This window comes from Ceratosolen solmsi, unplaced genomic scaffold (genome assembly GCF_000503995.2).
Source record: "Ceratosolen solmsi marchali unplaced genomic scaffold, CerSol_1.0 scaffold45, whole genome shotgun sequence".
NCBI lineage: Eukaryota > Metazoa > Arthropoda > Insecta > Hymenoptera > Agaonidae > Ceratosolen > Ceratosolen solmsi.
The window spans coordinates 1,114,014-1,133,126 of NW_011948436.1; the positions used below are offsets into that span (position 1 = coordinate 1,114,014).

The 19,113-nt window shown below is 38.3% G+C and overlaps 1 protein-coding gene across 1 annotated transcript in view; it reads right to left on the minus strand.

Annotated features, from left to right (window-relative positions):
- mam (neurogenic protein mastermind) overlaps positions 1–16,054 on the minus strand; it is a 69,413-nt gene extending 53,359 nt beyond the window's left edge. The window contains exons 1-2 of the mRNA XM_011503233.1: positions 15,476–16,054; positions 13,327–14,071 (exon numbers count right to left, since the gene is read on the minus strand). Of these exons, the coding sequence (XP_011501535.1) occupies positions 13,327–13,911 (585 nt within the window). The 5' untranslated portion in view covers positions 13,912–14,071; positions 15,476–16,054. The remainder of the gene's footprint in view (positions 1–13,326; positions 14,072–15,475) is intronic.
- Positions 16,055–19,113: the final 3,059 nt, after the last annotated feature.

Consider the following 19,113-nt stretch of genomic DNA (forward strand, 5'->3'; position numbering starts at 1 on the left):
GAGAAGAAATTTCTTTTGCTCTACTTCCGAAATCGTTTAAAAGTAACGAGTATATAAATGTGTAGTAACGATTTAATATCGTTTTCTCAACATGTCACATAATTCTATTGTACACCGAGTCAAGGTTAGTGTAAGTCAAACGCAAAAATTATCAAACAAAGCTGAGAAGCAGAAAAATACATTTACAATATATACACATATATTAAGTTAACGAAACGATAAAATTGTAAGATCTTCATTCGTAAGTAATTTTGACAAATACGCTATTTAAATTAAGGATTTTTAACAAAATAAACCCACTACACTGAATATATACTAAAAAATATACTGAAATTTTCGTAAGAAATTAAATAATAACTAAAAAGAGGCTATATGCCTCTTTTAATATGCTTTCATTCAAAATCCATTAATATTTTATATTATATGGATATATTTGTTTAACTAGACTACAAATTTTATATCAGACTAATTTATATATTTCATTATGCAAAACATAAATCTGAGATTTAATAAAATAATTTCTAACGTAGTCTAATAATATATGATTGTAAGAAAATGATAACTAATTTAATATTAAATATTCGCGTATTATTGACCGAATGATTAAAATATAACCACGAGGTCTTGAGATTTTTCAAAAAGGCAGTTAAATATGAAGAAAAGTTCTCTTCCAGACTACAGTCGATCTTTAGAGTAACAATTAGTTTGACATAATTCAATGTTCTCTCAAAGTGCGTATAACATATCGTTCTCATTAACGCTTTTTTGATTGCTTGTCTCGAGTAAGATCTCGTGTCAGTTTGCCCAATCTCGAACACCTTGATACTTACGGACAAAAAGTAAAGCAAGAAGTCACCACGGAGTTATATGATGATGCAATAAAATGTAAACACGAAATGCAGCTACGACTCTTTTAACATATATATTACATTTCGTCGAGAACTACTTTCGTGCGAGATTCGTTTGAAAAGTCTTTCACATTTAGATCTCGAGATATCTGGAGCCTGTCATGAAGCTTGTCACAGATTATCCGCTTGAACGGCTATAAATACCGTTATTAATCGTTTATAATTAAATTTTATGCCCATAGGAATAAAAATATGCTCATAGGTTGTTAACGTACGTAGGTTGTTACGCGGAGGATTTTACGTTTAATATTAAATTTCGAGCTCGTTTAAATCGTTCATACTTTTTCATTCATCTTAATAAATTTCAGGAGTGCGATAATTTTGAGAATAGTTTTGAAAAAACAAAGCCAGTAAATAGATGATCACACTTGGCTTTATTTATCTTTTCTTATCTCTCATGTCATATTTAACGTAAAACTATATTGGCGATCCCGAATTGTTATTGTCTTTGGCTTATAGAGCCTCAGGTATGCCTTTACTGGCCTCATTTGGGCATACGTCAGTTGTACAATAATACATAAATGCACCGACGAATACAAAAATCTTTGCCAAAATAGAAAAAGATCGAATGAGAAAGAACGTATATGTAAGAAAATGACGCTGGGCACTATTAGCAAATGTTTCTTTCTTACGGAACATCGCGTCTACAATTCGCATCGGCAAGCATCTAATCCATTTTTTTTATTATTTTATTATTTTTTAATAGCCTTGTTGCGAGTGCATTTTCTTACGCCAAAGAATACATAGATTTATACATGTGGAGATTGGCGAATGAAAAAGTAAGAGCGATAAAGTATCTCTGTGGCCGATATCTCCGAGGCTCTCTTTAGCCTATAACAGTTGATTTCTCAAGGCTCCAGCGTGTGAATGCACGCGTACAAGCAGCAGATAGAGAAAGAAAGAGAGAGGACAGGGGGACACCGAAGAGAGACGGCACGTATGTATGTCCGCGGCCATGGCTGAGCGCCACTGTGGCCGCTGCGCCAGCATAAAGAAATGTTTGTAGTCCGATTAGTATCGAGGGGCGTGTACTGCCAGCCTCGCGCACATCAGTTGTCAGCTGCGTCGTCGTCGTAGCCGCCGCCGTCGTCGTCGCCGCCGCCGCCGCCGCCACCACCGCCACCACCGCCGCAAACAATGATGGAGCTAAAGAGTAGGAGTAGGGGCAAGCAAGGCGTTACCCCCACCACGGAGCCCGACGACCGCACGACCGGCACGAGACACACGACAGAGTAGCTTCGGCTAAGCTCGGGATCGGCTCTCCTTTCCCCTCTCTCATGCATATGCCTGCACACACGGACTCACGCACGCATGCACACGCGTGTACACCCACCCTCTCTTACGCTAAACAGTTGTCTTTGCGCACCCGATACCGTCCGTTAATTAATGACGCCCGCTACTCCCACCACCGCCCCCGTGATCTCGGGCTTTTCGTGACACGTACTTAAAGCTCCGCCGATACTTGCTATGTACGTACGTACGTAACACACGGCCTCATTGATCTTGCCTACATCAACGTTATTTCACGCCAAATGCCGCTATGCTACGTAAATGCAGCGGCACGCGTACCCTTTCAAATGGAAGAGTTTCTTCTATATCCCCTCCCCCTCTCCGTCACTCGTACACACACTGTCTCTCTCTCTCTCTCTCTCTCTCTCTCTCTCTCTCTCTCACTTACTCTCTCTCCCCCTCCCGCCACTTGCTTACTGAGTGCGTTGCACTTTTTCGAATAACCCGCACGAGTCTGCGATATTTCCGGAATGGCCTTTTCGGAACAACGCCGGCATATTTGAAATCTTTTCCTAAATTAACGCATCCCGCACTTTTTTACGTCTCTTTATCAATGCGATCGTCTACGTTTTGGCTACAGTTTTACATTCGTCAAATATTTACTCGCCTCGATTGAAGTTTACTTAACGCCCTGCTAAATTAAACCAGTACGATGATCTCAAAGAAAAGAATTTAATTCATAAATCTTACCTGCTCTCATCTACAATTCGATCGATTGATATATTTACTATAATTGAAATAACGTTTTTCCAAACGCAAATAATTCGTTCTAATGTCGCGATACGTATCACCTATTTTAAAATTCAATAATATCGATATATGCTCTAAGATATAAAAATTTGCTATTAGAATTCGTTCATTGCTAGTTTTCTGATTATAATGCTGATAGGAAATCATTTAAATTTGATAATAAAAATCGGTGTCTTACATTATTTTTTATGTACTGCGATACACTGAATTCAATGTAAAATTAAACTTATTATCAATGTTTTTTGTTCAATCTACCGGATTAGACATAAATCTTCAAAGTTGTATTAAAATTCATTGGGATATTTAAGTGATTTCGTTATTTAAAGTTAGTGAAATCTGTTTAAACAGAGTATATTAAAAAATCCAATTTTGTGTTCTCATTGGTATAAATTACACCACAGAAAAATTTATATTAAATTAAATATCCAAAACTATTTTTAATTTTTCAATTATTTTATTTTGTCTATTCCCCGGACTTAAATTTCTATTTTGTAAATAGATTTTTTTCTTCCTGGTTCTTTCAAAATTTCAGATAATGTAACTATAAGTAAATTACATGTTGTCTTGAATTCTTTTCATTAATAATATGTATCAATACTATGTATATGAAACTGTTATTTGTTTAAGCTGGAATATTCTGTCTGAGGGAAAATTGTCACATAATAAAATAAAAAATACTTTTATAAGGCAATGCGAATTTTTAACATATACGTTGTAGAGGTTAATACATTTTTTGTATTATTTTAAGAATCTATTTTTTAAAAGTGATAAATTACAGTTTAATACCAAATAAATTGTATTGTAACGAATTTTTGAAAGTATCCATCTGACTAATTGATATGCAAAAAATTATTTTATAATCACTTGCCATTTCTCTCAACGTACACGAACCATAATAAATAAATTATTTTTTCTCGTATAAATTATACACAATATAAATAAACTTTGAACTATTAAAAAATCATACTAATAATAAGAATAATAATAATATAATGATTAAAATGTAAATATACCAAACATGTTAAACAATAGTCTAGAGTACTTTGTCAAAGCATTTCAATAAATATAAGAAGAATATTTTTGTATTTTATTATGTATGTATATCTTTATGTTGTTAATTAAAGTTCCGTTTCACGATAACAATATCTATACACTTGTTTCAATACAGTTATTAAAGAAATCTTTCGTTTGTTGCTATTTTTTTTTTTATATTAATCTAAATTTTATTATCATCGAATATTAATGTAAAAATAAAATCTAATTATGACTATTATATATATATATATATATAGCATATATATAACATTTTGTTAAAAAAAAATTTTCTTAAAAATAATATGCTACTTTCATGACAATCCAATTAAGGGATATTTTTAAGAAATATATAATTAAAATTTAGTCTCAAACTTCATCCTACTAATTTATTAGAATTAGTATTAGAATAATTATGACACTAATATTTTTATTAATTATTATTAAAAAATATGAATTAAATTTTTAAAGCAAAAGTTGAAATAAATTAGTGTAATTTATAATTAACCAATGATATTCATAATCTAACATTAATTTTTTTTCCCTAAGAAATAACTTTATTTCTGATAGAAAAGGCGAACTTGACTATGAATCGCTAATAAATTTAGAATTATAGTGTTGTTCATATAAATTATTATCATAATTTAACTGTAGAGTGTAAACATGAAGCTTATGTTTAAATAATAAGATTGAAATGGAATGAAATACCGATCGACATACTATAAAAAAAAAAAAAAAAAAAAAAAAAAAAAAAAAAATTCTAATTCGTAAAAAATCAATATCTATCATTATTGGAGTCATTTGCTTATTTCATAATTATTGAAAGTATACTCTATAATGAAAAATCCAAAGCAAACTCCCGACATTCAATAAACAACTAAGTCATCTCGATTCTTCAATCCGTAGAATTAAGTTCTGGGAGAGGTTTGCGCGGTTATCGCCGACAACGGTGTTGCTAAGCAGTAACTCGAAAAAGGAAAGCTTGATGATTTTCCTTGGCGTTGGCGAGCCACACCGCATAAGGAGTCTTATACATCGAGGATTTCCTCTGTGCAAGAGCGGTGAAGAAACACACAGACGGCGCGCGCGTGACCCGCAAGGCTCAGAGAGCAGCGCCGCCCATCATTATGTGAGCAGCTGGAGCCTCTCTTCACTGCTGTGTATGTGCAAGTATGTACGTTGATACGACGATATATGAAAATGATACTCGTTTGAAAAATTTTAATACGCGTGAGGTCAAAGGGCGCGCGATTCCATGACAGGCCAATGAAAGGAACCACCTGATGACTAGACAACTGGGCTGAAGAGACAGAGAGATAGAGATAGAGATAGAGATAGAGATAGAGATAGAGATAGAGATAGAGATAATGATAGAGATAGAGAAAGATAGGCCGTAACGAACTCAAGCGCCATTGCTCCAAGAGCTACACTACTGTCGTCCTGTTGCAATAACCATTCGCTCTTTGTCCGCTCAGCTGCCTCCTGCTCTCGCAGTGGTTCACAGCTTAGACGCCGGGGTTCTCGCTTCTACTCCATGCTATAATACATTTGCGACGGCTCTTTTTTTCGACCGTCCCGTCATATACCTTACCAATTTGGCCTCTAGAATTATAATGTTTTATTTCGACAGGGTTCCAGCCAGCCATTTCTATGCCTTTTATATTTTTTATTTTGCCTTTTCTCTTTCTTTTCCACCTCCTCTCCTCGTTCTTCCTCTTGTTGTTGGCCAAGGATTGCGTACGACCACCTCTCACCTCTTAGCGAATCGCCGCCTTTAAAAAGCCGACACCGAGACACACGCGATTTCTAAAACGCACATCCGATGAAATGTTAGTACGGAAATAATGACGGCGATGACGACAATGACGACCCCGACGACGACGACGACGACAAGAACGACGACTACGACGAATATCACTATTCAGTCAATATTTATTCATTCTTAGGTAATTTCGAAGCTACTGTTGCTCCTCACTTAAATAATGTATAGGACAAGCGCATTTGTTGTTGTTGTTGTTGTTGTTGTTGTTGTTGTTGTTGTTGTTGTTGTTATGATTGTTGTTATTGTTATGATTGTTGTTATTGTTATGAACGCACACTCTTGTGATATAGAAAAAAATAATTTTCTATGATGTCGGAGCAGCACGTGCCTGCCGATACAAAATCAACATACGTGCTTTGTCAGATAACCGCAAATATCGAAGGCACATCAAGGCAAATCAACTGTTATTTTATATTTATACGTAACTGCGTCCTGATGCTCTTTTCATCCCACCTTATTCATTATCTGCCCACCCATCACAATCATAATTACAAATGATGTAATACATTGTACATAATTATTCATTTAATCGAAGGATTCTATTACATTCCGATAGAGAGAAACGACAACTACGCAATTATTTCTTTTCCTCATCTTTTATAATGTTTGCCATTTTCCTGCTACTCTGATTATCCGAAGAAATTATATATATATATATATATATATATATATATATTTTAAATCTATTGGGGTATTGTGTTTGAGAACTCTATGTATCAAGTATTGAAGATATTTTTCTTTTTATATCAAGTTGTTTTTTAAAAGTGCCATCTTTGCACTAATGCTTACAAGGCATAATTATGCTCAAACTGCCTCTAAGTTATTTTTCATTTTAACAGTATTATTATTAGAATTACATCGACAAATTCCTCTGTTGTATTTAAAAAATCGAATAATAATTTTAAAAAATATATCGGCCTATATGTCTTTAATGAATAGACAAACAAATTAAACCGATTAAATCTAATTATTTTTATTTATCTTTTTTATTTATTAACCATTGAAGAAAAAACATATTGAATAAATCGCCTCGAATAAAATTTTTTATAACTAATAATACTAACTAATAAAAGAAAAGTCAGTTTTATTAATTCGACTTTCGAGGTAATTCACAATACGAATGCTCAAAGATATAATTTTGAAAACTTAACATATAATTCATATTGCGCGTCAGATGTATAAATAGTACAATGAATTGATATTTCGATTCATGCAACATTATATTATTACTCTTATTCGACACTAGACAGAAGAGTGTCTCACCTCTGAATCACGGGGATTTTAATAAAAGTCTCGAGTGATGCTTTCTGACACGCGATAACGAAACCGCTCATAGTCCATTACCATTAATCCTAATAATAAAAGAAATGAGATATTTTCGTAATATTTTAAGAATATTTAATATAAATTGACAGCGTAAATTTTAATATGAAAACAATTAACTTCTTTGTAGTTTTTTTTTTTTTTTTTTTTTTTTTTTTTTTTTTTTAAATTTATATTCGTTTCAACTATAAAATTACGAATTTTTTACTTTAATATATATATATATATATATTTGCATTCGTGTTACTTTTTCAAACAACCACTCTAAAGACTCTGAATTACGGAATCTGGATTTATAGTGATATATTTGCTCGTTTGATATTATAATCTATTTCTTAAGAGTTCACGGACCTACGAAAATAAACTATGGCTAATATATTTAGTGTTTGTGTATCAGAAAACATGCTTTAGAGTCTGATCAAAATTTATAATCGAGTTACTTGACACTGTGTTGGTTATTTACTCCTATAAAGTAATGCGCCGATGACAAACTTTATTCTAGAATAATTTTATTTGAAACATTATTTATACATTAGTTTTTATATATAAAATGTACATTTAAAACTAATGAATATTAACGCGATAATTTTCATATTTATAAAGTCGCGATTATTTTAGTTGAGACTAACTCATTGAAATTAACTAATATTTATCTATCCAAATTCGAAATTAAGTTAATTCTTTTAAAATCACATTTCAGGTATAATAGTTAAATAACAACATTATGAGATTTAATCCTTACATTATTACTGCATAAGCTAAGTATACGAACTATACATTAGTATTCATCTGACATTGTTTGGAACTTAAAATGACGTCACGTATGCCTCATGCGTACGCTTGTTGTGCGAGCATAAAGACTTATTATTTCCTACGAATAGAGTAAGTGCGGGCAATATTGGACATCTGGTAATATGGGACGGTGAAATATTTGTTAAATAAAAAATTTCATGTATGCGTTATCGTTATATTAAGAGACCTATGCCACTAATATACTTTTTTCTTTTTGGCTACGTGGCAATGCATAATTATAAAAAACATTAGTTCAAGTATATTGATATTAGAAGGAAATAAAATTGCTTCGTGTGATTAAAATATGGATATGGTATAAATCGTGTTTACGATAAAATTAAATAAATAAAAAACGATTAAAATTTTACAATATAATTTAAGGTATGGATTTTAAAAATTTAAAAACTATCAGTACTTAATTTTAGCTATGTATTTCATATCTTCCGCATATTCCGCGACTTATTATTATCCAATAGTTCATTAAGTAAAATTTTTTTTATTTAAAATTCTATGCGTTAAAATATATCGGCGATTATTTAATTTATTAATGCAATAATTCTTCATTGTTGTTAAGGTAAGCTAGTCGGATATTCATATTAGCATCGCAAAATAAATATTTGAAAGTAATATTTTCAAAATAGTATATATTTTTAAAATAAATTATTGTAATCAATATTTCATATTGTTATATTAGTTTTACTACGACAAATAATATATAATAAGTTTTTCTTATAAAATTTGTAAAATATATAAATGATGTCGAATTTTGATTAGCGTACTACCTTGTATATTTTACTATTTCAGTTTAATGAGTTGCTTGTGTCATTTAACGGTTACTTTATTTCTCACTAATCGCCCAATGTATGATAATATTAAAAATATAATTTACGTTCATAAACAATTTCTTTGATATATTTAAGTATTTATGATTTGATTGAAATAAATTATAATAACTGTAAAGAATAAATTTCTTAATCTTTTCTGTTTTATATGTACAATGAATTGATAGAGAAATATAATATATATATATATATATATATATATATATATATATATTAATATTTGCAAAAAGATTGCTTATCGAATTATGAAGATAAGTTTTAACTTCACATCATTGTAATATTCATTTTATTATCCATTGTAAAAATATTTCTCAATTAATAGAAAAGTGAAGATTAAGCACCGACGCCATTGTCACATTAATTTAAACTTTATAAAGCTCGAGTCACGTTAAATTTTCTAGGGCTTTTATAAAAAATTCTGGCATTAAATTCACGCTCAAAAGAAAAGCATTTAAAAATAACGATTTAATTCATACAAGAAGAGTATGAATTATCACGCATCTAAAATACAGAGGCTGAGAATAAGTAGCGAATAAGTAAGCGATTAACAGCTATCGACTCATTATCGGCGTCGAAGAAATAAACATTGAACAATTAAGCCGAATAACAAGGTCGGGCTACTGCATCCATGTCTTTCTCAAGATTGGCACCGGACGGACGTATTATCGCTTCATCGTCGTCGGTCACCGATACTTTTTATTTCATTCCGTTTGTTCGTAGCTCTGGGACAACACGACCAACATTATCCTTGTTTTATTTTCAAGATGTCCGAATATAAGATTCCTAATAGTGTTGTTTATCAGATAATTGATAAATGATGAGTGGAATCGAAACTCTGGTGAACGAGCCACTCACATGTCGCCTTACAATTATAGTTCACATATACAATACACGGGATTTATTTTTATCAACGCAAACAATTACGAGACTATATTGTTTTCCATAGATTTATCTATTTTCGTATTATTACAAAACATCTTCGGTTTCTTCTTGAAAAGTGCTTTTCAACGCGACACTTTCAATTTCTTATTTATAAATTAATATACAATTTGAAATTTTAATTTTCTTTCTTTTTTCATTCGAAGGATTATGATGGATCCATTGATATTTATAATTATAAATATATTGTGACAAGCAAATGTAGATTTTTTTTCTTCTCTGTGCTATAATTAAGTAAATAAATACTTAAATGGAAATTCCATTCTATTGCTTGAAATTCTATTATCTAGGCTGATTTACGAATAATTTTGCAATTTATTTGCTTATGTATTTGATCAACATGTGTGTGCTCGTGAAGAAAAAAAAAAAAGAACAAAAAAAAAACACACACACACGCGCGCGCACACGCGCATAAACGCCACGCAAATAAACGTACAGCTAGAATTCTAAATAATAATATTATAGTATTATTGTCGATTTGAAGAACATTTATTTATCAGAAAAATCTTACTCTCAGTTTGTATGTCAAATATTCAAATCATTTCTAAAATACGTTCATGCACGACGTAAAAGCTATCTGTATTGCTGGCACTTAAGAAAACGTTAACATTAATTTGTTTGCTCGCTGCCTTATCTAGTAGCTTCTTTTATACAGATAATTTTATTTATAATTAAAAGCGAAGGTAAAAAAAGTGTCAGATATTAAATTAATATGTTCGAGTTTTTTTCATTCAAGCTTGGATATTAATATTTTACTTATTCACGTTTATTTGAAAATTTTTTGTTTTCGTTTTTGTTTTAAACAATGTAATTACATTGTTGTTGTTATTGTTGTTATTTTTTCTTTTTTATAAATAATGCAGCGAATCTAAAATGAATCATCGAAACTTGGGTTTTAGTTCTATATTAGAAACTTATGAAAAGAAAAAGAATTAGAAACTTCGTAAAGTATAATATTCATTTTTCTTCTCAAGTAAAAAGATACTCGTTGGTTCTTTGAAGCCTTTCGCTGAGAAGCGACATTCTTCCTCTCGTTACATCGTAATAAAATTTTTTTACGTTCATATAATTTGGGTACGAGTTGGATTATTGAACTAGCTATTTTAATTATTCTGGTCTTAGTATTGGGACGAACGTTTGCATAATTATTTATTGAAAATAAATTCACAACAAGTGCGATTTAATAATTATAGCTGTTGATATTATTGTCAAATCGATTGAATCAGGCAATGAAATATATTTCAATTGACTCTCTTAGAAAATAAAATCGGACTTTCATGGTAATTATTGTACTTATTTATTATTTAGTTTTTTGTTGTTGTTTTTTTTTTTTGTTTTTTTGTTTTAATTATCTGACGAATTATCGTTAATGTTTGTATAACAGTTTCGCGTTCCGTTACACTTTATCTTCACGATTGCAAGTGTACCTCACGGCATACAAAATTTTTCCCTTTTCGTTTAATTTTATTGCTCACTTATTTATTTATTCCTATTGTTATATTTTATGAAAAATCAGCATCAAAATAGAAAGGAAATAATAAAGAGAACGAGACGAAAATCGAAAGGCGCGTGTATAGACGTTCGGGCGTACTTTCGAGAGCAGACAGGCTGACTAAAACCGACAAGAGCGCGTGACGCATCTTATAATGCGCGCATGCCACAAGATCGACGTCATGCTCGAGTGTGTAAGAGTTTCGATAAGAAAAAGAAAGGGATGGATAGAAAGGAAGGGTTGTTTTGGCACTGGGTGAACTAAAAATAGCGTTGGTCGAGTCATTAAATCTTAAAAGTTATCCGTTAGTCTGGGCAAAGCGATTTTCCGTTGCCGAGCTAATTTCAACAATAGCAGGTCGCAAATGATATACATAATATTGGATAACTTAATCGACAAATTATTTATCGTCCTTGGTACTATGTAGTTTCATTGTCAATTTAATTGAACTCGACATGATTACGTGTACTTGGGTGACATTTTTTTTAAAGGCAAAATTAAAATATGCTGTTCCAAGTATTTTGAGCGAACTATACGGAGGAAGAAAAATACTTAAGGAGAGACATATTGTTTACAAAATGGCCAAGTTGCTTTTTACTACAAAATCCGACCTCGGGGAATAAACCGAGCTATTGCGACGCGCGGCTCAGCTACGTTTGCGTATCATCATCGCGCACGGCTCAAAGAAAGGCAGGAGAGAGGACGGGGGGGGGGGGGGATAGGCAACTAGTGGACAGGCAGTATATAACAACAATATTAAAGAAAAGGTTGAATTATAAAGAGCGGAAGAAGAGATTCGGGAGGAAGTCGTCGTAAGCGCGCCTCTGGTCGCTGTAGGTGGAGCGGATCGAAAAAGGTTACCGAGCGCCGTTTCACGGGGTGCCTGCGTGCGTGCATGCTTGCGCGGGTGTGTTCGCGCGCACGCGTGTCGCCGTGTACGGCAAGAGGAGGAAGGGGAACACAGTCTGTAAAGCGATTGAGAATCACTGATTAGTGCTCAGCTGGAGCCGAAAAGAGCGTGTCATAGAGCGAGGTTGGGAGGGATGCTATAACTGGCTAGAAAGGAGGAAGAGAGCGGCAGGCGAGAGGAAGAGAAAGAGGAAGAGGAAGAGAAAGAGAGTAGGAATAGGGATAGGGATAGGGATAGGGATAGGGGTGGGAGTAGGGGTAGGAGTAGGAGCAAGAGTAGGAGTACGAGCACTGGTACGAGTAGAAGTAGGAGTGGGAGCGGGAGTGGGAGCGGGAGTGGGAGTGGGAGTGGGTGAGGAAGAGAAAGAGGAAGAGGAAGAGGAAGAGGGAGAGGGAGGAGGAGATGGCAACAGCGCCGTACGGGTGCGCACACTCTCTACGGCTACTCCTCCCGAATGTGGACGGACGAAGGAAAGTACGCGCGTGCGTCTGCAGCGATAATGTAGCCTGAAACGGCGCGCGTGCCCGAGCGATTTTAAAACGCTTCTTCTTTTGCTTGGTGCTACCATAGCCTTAGTCGCTTTGACCTCCTCTCCACCTCCTCACCACCTCCTCGGTACTACATAGCGAGGCTTGAGCGGAACTCCGCAAGGCGACCTTTCGTTTCGAGTGCCAGGCTTTCTTCATCCACCGAAGACCGATTTTATAATTGATTAGCGCGACGGCCGTCATCGCGTGCGCATGTAGGTGGAGGTGGCCGCTCTCTACTACTAATGCACCGACTCCCCCACCCCATTTCTCTCGAGCGACAGGAGCGCGCCGAGATGCTTTCTCCTATTTTCCCACGTTTACTTCGCAGTTCGTAATGGGAGCGCGGGCCTATTGAAGAGACTCGCGCGAGAGAAAGAAGTTACCTTCTTTATTTGTGCTCCATCTCCGCTTTCCCGTGAAAAGCTTGGAAAGGGGAGGCTCGTCGAGCAAGACAACACAAGGGATTTTTAAGACATTTCGAAAAGAACGCGTATCCGTATGTGCGGGCACGCACACCTCTTCTCACTCTTTTATCCTTCCTCTTTCCTTCCGTAGTACCTTCGGTCTTAGCCCGGGCTTATCTAACGTGCTGCCGCAGCCCGTCGTACTTTGGCGGCCATTAGTTATTGGAATATAACCATTAAATAGTTTGCTGAATTTAAGAAGCACGTAAAAACGAGACTTATGTGTACTTACCACATGAATGCTCGACAGCCCTCCAAGGCTGTCATTCTGCTTTTTGTCGGTCTTCTTTGCCTGCCGTTTGGCCTTGCTGTCCAGGAAGCGCTGTTTCAGCACGAGCGTGTCCTGGATGTTCTGCTCGCAGAAGCCGTGGAAGGTCTGGTCAAATTTGGGCACGAGGTCCGTTTGTCTACGCCTGTAAAGTTCGATTCTACGCCGCAACCGATCGACTACCGCCTGTCGTTTCGGCGGCAAAACCTCTCCCATTCCGGGTGCCTGACCCATTTGCTGCAACTGTTGCTGCTGTTGCAAGTGGAGCTGGTGGTGCTGCTGCTGCTGTTGGCAGAGCGCACCCAGGTCCTGGTGCAATTGGCTCTGATTATTGGCCGGCTGCTGCTGCTGTTGCTGTTGCTGGTGCTGATGCTGCTGTTGGTGCTGCTGATGCTGATGCTGCTGCTGCTGCTGTTGCTGCTGCTGCTGCTGTTGCTGCTGCAAGCCTAAGTTAAGGTTGGCCCTGGGCTGGAGCTGTCCGGGTGCACCGGGGATGGAGCCAGGGGGGCCTTGCTGGGGCTGGCGGGGCAGAAGCCCCCCTGCCTCCATACAGCCTCCGAAATCCACTGCAGAGTAAGCCAGTTCAGTTGGATAGTTGTTCCGCTGACGCACGTCCTTTCCACGTCCTCCCTTCGTCGCCACCTCCTGCAGCGGCCCGCTGGCATCCTATTCTCATCTCACTCTGCTCGACCAGGACTCCAAGAGAGAGCTGTGGATTTGCCTACTTGTTGAATACCGCTAGCTCGAGCGTTTCCTCTCTTGCTCTTATTTACACACGCACACGCACATGCATACGCATACGCACGGGCTCACGCAAAGAGAGAGAGAGAGAGAGAGAGAGAGAGAGAGAGAGAGAGAGAGAGAGCAAACTCAATCTCTAAATACTTGTATTGATTCGATATATAGATGATGTACCGATATTGATCTATCGATGCGTGTATGCTTGCATCCGTATCTCACACGTGTGCATGCGCATCTATATATAAACATCTACGTATCTCTCTATCTCTGTTGCTGTCGCTCACCCACGCGTATCGTCCACTCGATGTAAACACCGTGGGCAACCTGCAGGGAACAATTGACAGTTAGTCAGCTAGTTAAATGACTTGAGCGACAGCCGAACAAGATAGAGCGGGAAGGGGAATTGAAACGAGCTGACATATAAGAGCGCGTGCCGTCGACAGGTGAACGAATGAAAAGAAGTGGAACACGAGATGTGTTTGTGTGAGAAAGTGCGTACGCGTATGCGCGTGCGATATGCGCAAGCCTTGTGGAGGTAAGAGCGCGCGAACATGCGCACGACAAAGGCAATAGCATGCGCCAGACTAAAGTACTAAACTCTTGTAGTCTCTATTCCCCGCTACTTTACAGAGCAAGCGAGAGGGACGACGGAGAGACAGGCAGTTTGCCTTGTCTGCAGAGTGTGAGCCCGGAGGCAACCGCAAGAAGTGATCTCTGGCTCCATTCGTCGTTGAGCATCGTGTCGCCGTCGTCGCAAGGAAAGGGAACGGATCATTCTATCTTTCTCGCCCAATTCTTATCTCGGCATCGCCTTAGTCAACCAAACAACCAATCAACCAATAAACCAACCAACCAGTCAACCAATCTATCAACCATCCAATCAAACAGCCGACCAACCAAATAACCAACTCAAATCTATCAACCATCCACTCACTTACTCATCGGATCACGTCTCATTCTTTCCTCGGTTATATTTGGTGCCCCCGTCATTCTCAACGACTTTCGATTTTGATTTCGGCCCGTGGAAGGACGCTTTTCCGGTCTCTCCTAACACGGAACAGCGTGTGGACAAGTACGCGTGCGTCGCGAGGGAAGCAGGGGGAACCGTAAGGCAGATGCGCCCGGAGAAGGGGTTTCGCTCGGAGGCGGCCAGGCGACTGATTGGCGAGCGGGAGCGGTAAACGTCACAACAGGTAGTTGAACGCCAGAGCGGTGCTGTGGTCGTACGGTGCGCCGTCGGGGAGGTAGCGATTTTTCGCGGAGGTTGGTTTGATCTCGGGACGTGTCACACGCGGGGAGGGGGTCACTGGCACCGCCGAGGGTTAAATCATTGCAAGGACAAAATCACTAAGAATCACTCAAGCTAACTCACCTTGCCAACACATCCTTGTCCTTGTCATTGAGACGCCGATCGAGAGAAGGCCGGTAATGAGTCACAAGGGTTGTTGTTTTTCCTCACCACTGACCCGCCTTCTTCGTCACTTTCTCCACCACCTCTTTCTCTATTTCTTCAAGTACGGAAAAACAATTACATAACCTCACTTTTATGAGGGTAGTCGCTCGGCGATCCACCGTCGCAACTGATTTTCCGTAACGAACTACTTCTCGGATACGAATGCATTCAGAATAAGAATAAAGTAGCGCGTGAGTCCTCCTTGATCGTGTTTACGCGCGACTTTGACGATGACGATGGCGATGACGATGACGATGACGACGATAACAATTACGAGCCGATAAGGAGGAGGTAGTCAAAAAAACAGAACCGACTCGCACAACCGTGACGATATGAAGGAACGCGGGACATACAGTCGTCGAGCCATCAAGCATCAACGGCAAACTGTTAGACGTACGTCGAGCCCGTGTATACAATACCATAAGCCACTGGCCCGAGGCCTCCGAGCGCCAGCCGAAGCCGACTCGCCTCACACACACGAATGCAAGACTATGCACACGTACGCACAAGTACGCGACTGGAGCGCAACCGTGATCGCGCACACCTATGCGCTATACTTATTTTAATACTTGGCTACGTTCGCTCGTTCAAATCAGTGGCGACATCTGGCGGCACCTACGTGTACCCCACCCTCGCCCCTCCAACTCATTTACTCACACGCATATACGCATACTCTCGTCCTCGTGCCCGCTCTCGTTCTTCATCCCCACTCCGCTCAACAGTTCGTCCCACCGTTGTAATGCACCCTACCATCACCGTCCTAGTCAGCGGCCAAGTCTTTTTACAGTTTGTAACAGCTTACAGTTACAGTTTCTGCAGTCTGTACTTACCTCCCTACAACTATTCCTACAACAACCACTACTACTAACTTCGCTACTACTTTTATCGTTAATACTGCTACTATCGCTACTACGCTATCTCAACTGCACCTATCGCTACTATACCTACTATTGCTACTACTACTACGACTACTATTGCTACTACTACTACGACTACTATTGCTACTACTACTACTACTACTAATACTACCTACTACTACCACTACCACTACCACTACTACTACTACTACTACTACTACTACTACTACTACTACTACTACTACTACTACTACTACTACTACTACTACTACTACTACTACTACTACTACTACTACTACTACTACTACTACTACTACTACTACTACTACTACTACTACTACTACTACTACTACTACTACTACTACTACTACTACTACTACTACTACTATTGCTACTACTACCAATACTGATACTAGTACTACATTACTGCAATTACAGTTATTGCTAAATTACAACTACACTATACAAATACTACTTGTCGCGCTCCCCACCGAATAATCGGCATCCTTATATATATTTCTATATCATTACCGGGTAACAGACGCTGTGGTTAGCAGTTCAGGTTCAGATACCTTAACACTATTATGTTAACAAAGCGCCTGTGTATTTATAGGTAGCATCGCTATTCAGCATTCAACGTTACACTCATATTACTTTTTTATTTAACCATCATTGTCATGCTTTTCTATCCTTTGTATCGTGCTGTACGCCAGCGCTTGTATTAAAAAAAAGAGAGAAAATATTTTTTATATGTCATTTAATTTATTTGAAACCACGGATAATTAAATACCAAATTACTTATTTGAATATAAAATAATGAATACTTTGAGCGAATTTACATGTTTGCGCAACAATATCATTAAGTAAATATTAATGAATATTTATTTCTTCTGCCATAAAGTAATTTGCTATGTATAAATGACATAATTAAATATGATATACCAATAAACAGTAAATAATGTAATGGAAATCCTGCTTGCAGTGCCGTATTGATGTGATTTTAAGTAAGTTAGTAGAATGCCCTCGTAGGGAATTTAAAGTTGACAAAGTATGTATGTTACGTACGATATTGTCACGACAGAATCGAGAGGAATTGAAAGAGAAAATGAGATAGACGCTGGGCAGAGAGTGAGAGAGTGAGAGAGAGAGAGAGAGAGAGAGGAGCGAGAGAACATGTGTGCGTGCGCGTGTGTGCGAGTGTGCGCGACCGTGTGTGACAGAATTCTAACTCAGCACCGTTCCAACTGCTCGAGCTGTTACACTAAAGTGCAGCATTATTAAAGCGAATAGATGCTACCATTAAATGCGTTGGTATAGGAAGCTTTCCGCATCAACAGAATACGTTGTAACATAAGCATCGCAATTTATCCGCTGCTTATCAGTCGGAATGCATTATCGGTTACGCAAAAAGGCTTATCGACATAAATAAAAGAGAAGGAATGGTAAAAGAATAAAAGAAAGAGTAGACGAATGCTGGGGTTAAAGATTTCCCAAAGTCCCAGTCCCAAAGCAATGCGGATTCTTTGGAGTGCTAACGACAATAAAAAATCCGAGGAAGCCGACGCGTGCATACTTCTACTCATTTCCGTGGATAATGTAGAGAGCGATGGCCGTAATGGGTGAGTGGGTGGGGCGAGGCGCGGCGGGTGGCGGGAGGGGTTTGGCAGAGGGTTGGGAAAGTGAGAGGGGGGTGAGAGAAGAACGAGAGAGGCGGACAGTGGGAGAGCAAGTGAGAGGGGGGCGATAACTGCAAGGCAAGTCGCGGGCGTGCGCGCGTATTTTACCTGATTTTTACCTCGCGGTTTTTGACAGCCTTCAACAGCCGGCTGCTTGACGACGCCTGTCGAGACACCGAAGGAAACGGAAAAGAGCAACAAGGGAAAAGCGCTGAGAAAGAAGCGGGTAAAAGAGCGAGCACACGACGGGGTGGCAGAGGGGGGGATATATATATATATATATATATATATATATATATATATATATATATATATATATAGAGAGAGAGAGAGAGAGAGAGAGAGAGAGAGAGGGGGAGAGAGAGAGAGAGAGAGAGAGCGCGTACTTGTATACATTACAAACACAAAAGTTTACTCCATCTCACAGAGCCATCGCCCCCGATTGCCCCATCGTCAGTCGGTGGATGCGAAGTAGTAGAATTATCGTTGGTGATAGGAACGGCAGCGACTTCTTAGCTCTTGCCCTGGGCGTCGAGCGACAAAGATCAGTGGAAGCTTGGGAAGGGGGTCGCGCGCGCGCTTCCGCTTCCACCAACAACCCAGCGAGGGAAGAAGCCGCCTGTTGGGGGCGGCGGACCGCGGGCGGAGCTGCGAGCGGAAGGAAGGGAGAGAGAGATAGTGAGTGAGTGAGTGAGTGAGTGAGTGAGTGAGTGAGTGAGTGAGTGAGTGGGTGGGCGGGTGGGTGGGAGAGAGAGTGAGTGAGTGAGTGAGTGAGTGAGTGAGTGAGTGAGTGAGTGAGTGAGTGAGTGAGTGAGTGAGTGAGTGAGTGAGTGAGTGAGTGAGTGAGTGAGTGAGTGAGTGAGTGAGTGAGTGAGTGAGTGAGTGAGTGAGTGAGTGAGTGAGTGAGTGAGTGAGTGAGTGAGTGAGTGAGTGAGTGAGTGAGTGAGTGAGTGAGTGAGTGAGTGAGTGAGTGAGTGAGTGAGTGAGTGGGTGGGTGGGTGAGTGAGAGAGCGTGAGAGAGAGA